The sequence below is a fragment of the Loa loa genome, assembly GCF_000183805.2.
Source record: "Loa loa unplaced genomic scaffold supercont3.305, whole genome shotgun sequence".
Classification (NCBI taxonomy): domain Eukaryota; kingdom Metazoa; phylum Nematoda; class Chromadorea; order Rhabditida; family Onchocercidae; genus Loa; species Loa loa.
In genome coordinates this window covers 34,196-37,760 of record NW_018108485.1, presented here as the reverse complement: position 1 = coordinate 37,760, position 3,565 = coordinate 34,196, and the positions used below count along the sequence as shown (strand labels likewise).

General features: G+C 32.5%; 1 protein-coding gene across 1 annotated transcript in view; it reads right to left on the bottom strand.

Annotated features, from left to right (window-relative positions):
* LOAG_18423 (autophagy protein Apg9 containing protein) overlaps positions 1-3,565 on the bottom strand; it is a 7,188-nt gene extending 3,623 nt beyond the window's left edge. The window contains exons 1-6 of the mRNA XM_020451082.1: positions 3,435-3,565; positions 3,018-3,159; positions 2,316-2,516; positions 1,630-1,780; positions 1,171-1,313; positions 805-1,003 (exon numbers count right to left, since the gene is read on the bottom strand). Of these exons, the coding sequence (XP_020305167.1) occupies positions 805-1,003; positions 1,171-1,313; positions 1,630-1,780; positions 2,316-2,516; positions 3,018-3,159; positions 3,435-3,547 (949 nt within the window). The 5' untranslated portion in view covers positions 3,548-3,565. The remainder of the gene's footprint in view (positions 1-804; positions 1,004-1,170; positions 1,314-1,629; positions 1,781-2,315; positions 2,517-3,017; positions 3,160-3,434) is intronic.

The window sequence follows — 3,565 nt, the reverse complement described above, 5'->3', positions numbered from 1 at the left end:
ACATCTTCATCCCACAGACCTAGCAAAAGGAACACTATGCAGATTGCACCTGCAACAAATTGACTTTTCTAGCGATAACCTGCCCAAGGGGTGAAAGAAACTGCTCCATATACTGGGTTGCAGCTCGATGACTTTTTGAAAGACGCATTCGCAATTCATGATCCAACTCGTTGAAATGTCGCAACTTATTCCTGCAATGCAATGATCCTTTATTATCATATAATCGTATACTAATTATTACATTGTACATTTTTCAATCCATAAACAGATTAAAAAAACAAATTTAAAATTCTTCCTTGTAGTTAAATTCTGAAGTGTAGAAAATTACCTTCCATAATTTGAATACCTACGCATAGCAAATGAACCCGGATCTCGCCTTAGCAGCTCACCATAAGTAAAGAAGAAATATAACACTTGATAAATGAATACAAGTGGGAAGAAAATAAAATTGCCAATAGCCATTTTCAATATTGCTGAATCTAATTCATCCGCTGCAAAGTGATATCAACAGTGCTGAATATCAAGCAGTGGTCACTCTTATACTCAACATTCCCATATTCTGTACTTAAATTCCATTCAAATGTTTACGAAGTGAAAGTTTGAATTTCGATTCTTTCTAATAACCTTCGACCAGTTTTAAAATAATAAGAAAAAAAACATGAATTTGAATAATAACCGAATCTAAATGGAGAGTTCATAGTATTAAATTTGTTAAATAAGATTGAAGGTGTACAAAGGAAAATTTTTAATACTTCAAATCTGGATCGACACTCTTTCGTTTATTATTAGGTTTACTAATCTTACCAAGCCTAAATATATTCTGTGGATGTTTGTACTCTTCTTTAAGTTCATATGGTCCCTTCCATGGAGACCATACTCCATAAAACAACAGCCATTCCAAATTCATTTTCAAACCGTTTGGTAAATATGGCATTGAACCAATGAAAGGCACATTAATTACCGGTGGCAGTATTTCCTTATTCACAAGAGCAACAAAATAATTCTAAAATATGAATGTAACAATAAAGAAACAAATGAACAAAAAAAAATCCCTACCATTAAATTGTTACATCGTATTTATTGCACAGAATCACTCCAGCGACACTTTCATGAACAATTCGCCATATCAATCAGAGGAAGGAAAACGAGAAAAAGATAGAAATTTGTTACCTTATGTCTCAGAATACGCTGATAAAGATCCAAAGCAGTAATTCCATCCTTATTTAAAATTAAATGTATAGATGGCTGTTTCTCACATATAAGTTGTACGACATCCTGCCATTTAAGGTCGCTCAATAACGCATCCTCAATCCCTTCAAATTCATTAATTGAAATTTTTTTGAAAATTTTTCCAAAACAGTAAAGATCAGAAATGACTAGGTAGCGAAGTGGCTAAGGATGTCACCTCATAAGCAGTACACATGAAACTTTGATGAAACTTCAACAAAGTAACCACATAACTGTGAGTATCTTATTGTTCAACAAACCTACTAACTGAATTGGAAATCCTTTAAATCGAAGTATGAGAGAGTGGAGCTGATAAACAGATCTTTTTACTTTCCTTTCCATTTCCTCTAGTCAAAAATACAGAAAAGATGAGAAATACACCAAGAAAATCATTAAACTCACCCAGTGCTGAATGATAAAAAGTACGTATTTCATTAAATTGGTAAATTTGATAAAAAACCCGTGTAACTCGGAAAAACCAAAATAAAGCGGCAAAAACCAGCAAGCATAATGTAAAAACATCTACATGACTCCAATCCGGATATATGACATCCTGGAGACAAAAAGAATAGTACATATCGTTAAAATTTCAATCACTTCAACAATTCAAGAAAATATCACATCTCTCAATCTCCTTTTTCGGGGTCTTTTATAATTTTTATTGCAAAATACTTCCACAATAGTATCAGCAAACTTATCTTTTGTAAATTGAAAAGCTAATCCTTCCCGTGAGCTCTTTTTATTCTGAAAAGTTCCAAATAAACAAAGTTCACAAGGAATTCAACTTAATTAAACTAATCAAACTTTTTTCTCGGACCTATCTTTTCAATCTCTTTCAAGAAGTGAGAAGAGTTTGTAAGATACTAAACCTTTTTCACATTACCATGCTATGTTCTAAACTTATCAGAGTATATGGGCAAAAAAAAGTTGGACAGGATAAGTAAAACAGAAGTCAATGAGAAATAAAAAAGGCAAAAGGGCAAAAAAAGGAAAGAAGATAGAACAAGTTAAGCAACCTTATTTTTCCCAAAAGAAAACAAAAAAAATTCGCAAAAACGAAATATAGAAAGAAAGGGAGAGAGCCTTACTCCAAGTCGAATTTTCCCACCAACTGGTTTTCCTTCTGCGGAGATATTTTTATTTTTGAACAAAACGTCATAATCCACGCGTGCTTGCAAGAATGCAACAAACCAAACGACAAATATAAATTGAAGTAAGGTGAGGATATGCTTAATAACTATGCAAAGATATCCACCATTTTGATGATATTCGTACACTCGAGTAAAAAACTGAAACCATTTTAAAATGCATCGTTTCATTACGTTTCCTACCAGACAACAATCGTAAATATTTGATAAATATAAAACCTGATTTCTTGTATTTGCAAAGCTAATTTAACCAGTTGAAAGAGTACAATAAAAAAAAGTGCATATATATTTTTAAAAAAAAGGGACAAGCAGGACTATTCACATTACCAAAATATATATGTATTCTGAGAAATACACAACGATTTTTTTGACAGAGATCAAATCTAACAATAGAGTGAATAAATCATAAGTCTTAGACGAGACCATGAGATGCTTACCCAACCACTGCTTGTATTACTAGGATTCAACTGTTGGATTACATTATAAATCACGACAGGAATGATAACTTTCAGGTGTACCTAATCTAAATTTGATTTCCAAGTATGTTCTATGTTTTCAAGTTTTGAAATGCTTAGGAATCGATCAATAGACTATCTAGCTACTGACATTATTTTTCTTTTTTAGACAATTTGTATAGCATACCTGATCCAAATTCTCTACTCCATCCCATAAAATACCAGAACTCGTAGCAGCATGACATGCACCAGTTCCACCTACTTCATTCGTTGGGATATCATGTTCCAGTGGTGGACTACCATACACATCCGACGGTCCATCATCTTCCCTATAGAAAGGAAAAATCCAACATCATTAATTCGAAATTATAATTTACCAACTTTAGCATTACAGCAAAATTATAGCAAATAGCAAGGATATTGTTATCGATCAATGCTTAATAACAAATTTTGCAGTCGTTTTGCTGTTTTTTATTTTAATATATTTGGAGTTTTTTTTTTCCAACTCGAAAGAAGATTATAGCAAGTTATTACAATAATACGTATAATGGAAATTTTCCATAAAAAACAGAAAATAATGGTAGAAAAGATAATAAAAACTTACGGTACTGTTCCTTCGGGAATTAGAAGTGTTTGTTCATTAGAAGGATATATTCGCGACAGAGTACTTTCATCTTCAATACTTTGATAACCTATCCTAGAGCGGAACCCAAACATCTACGATGACATTGGCCT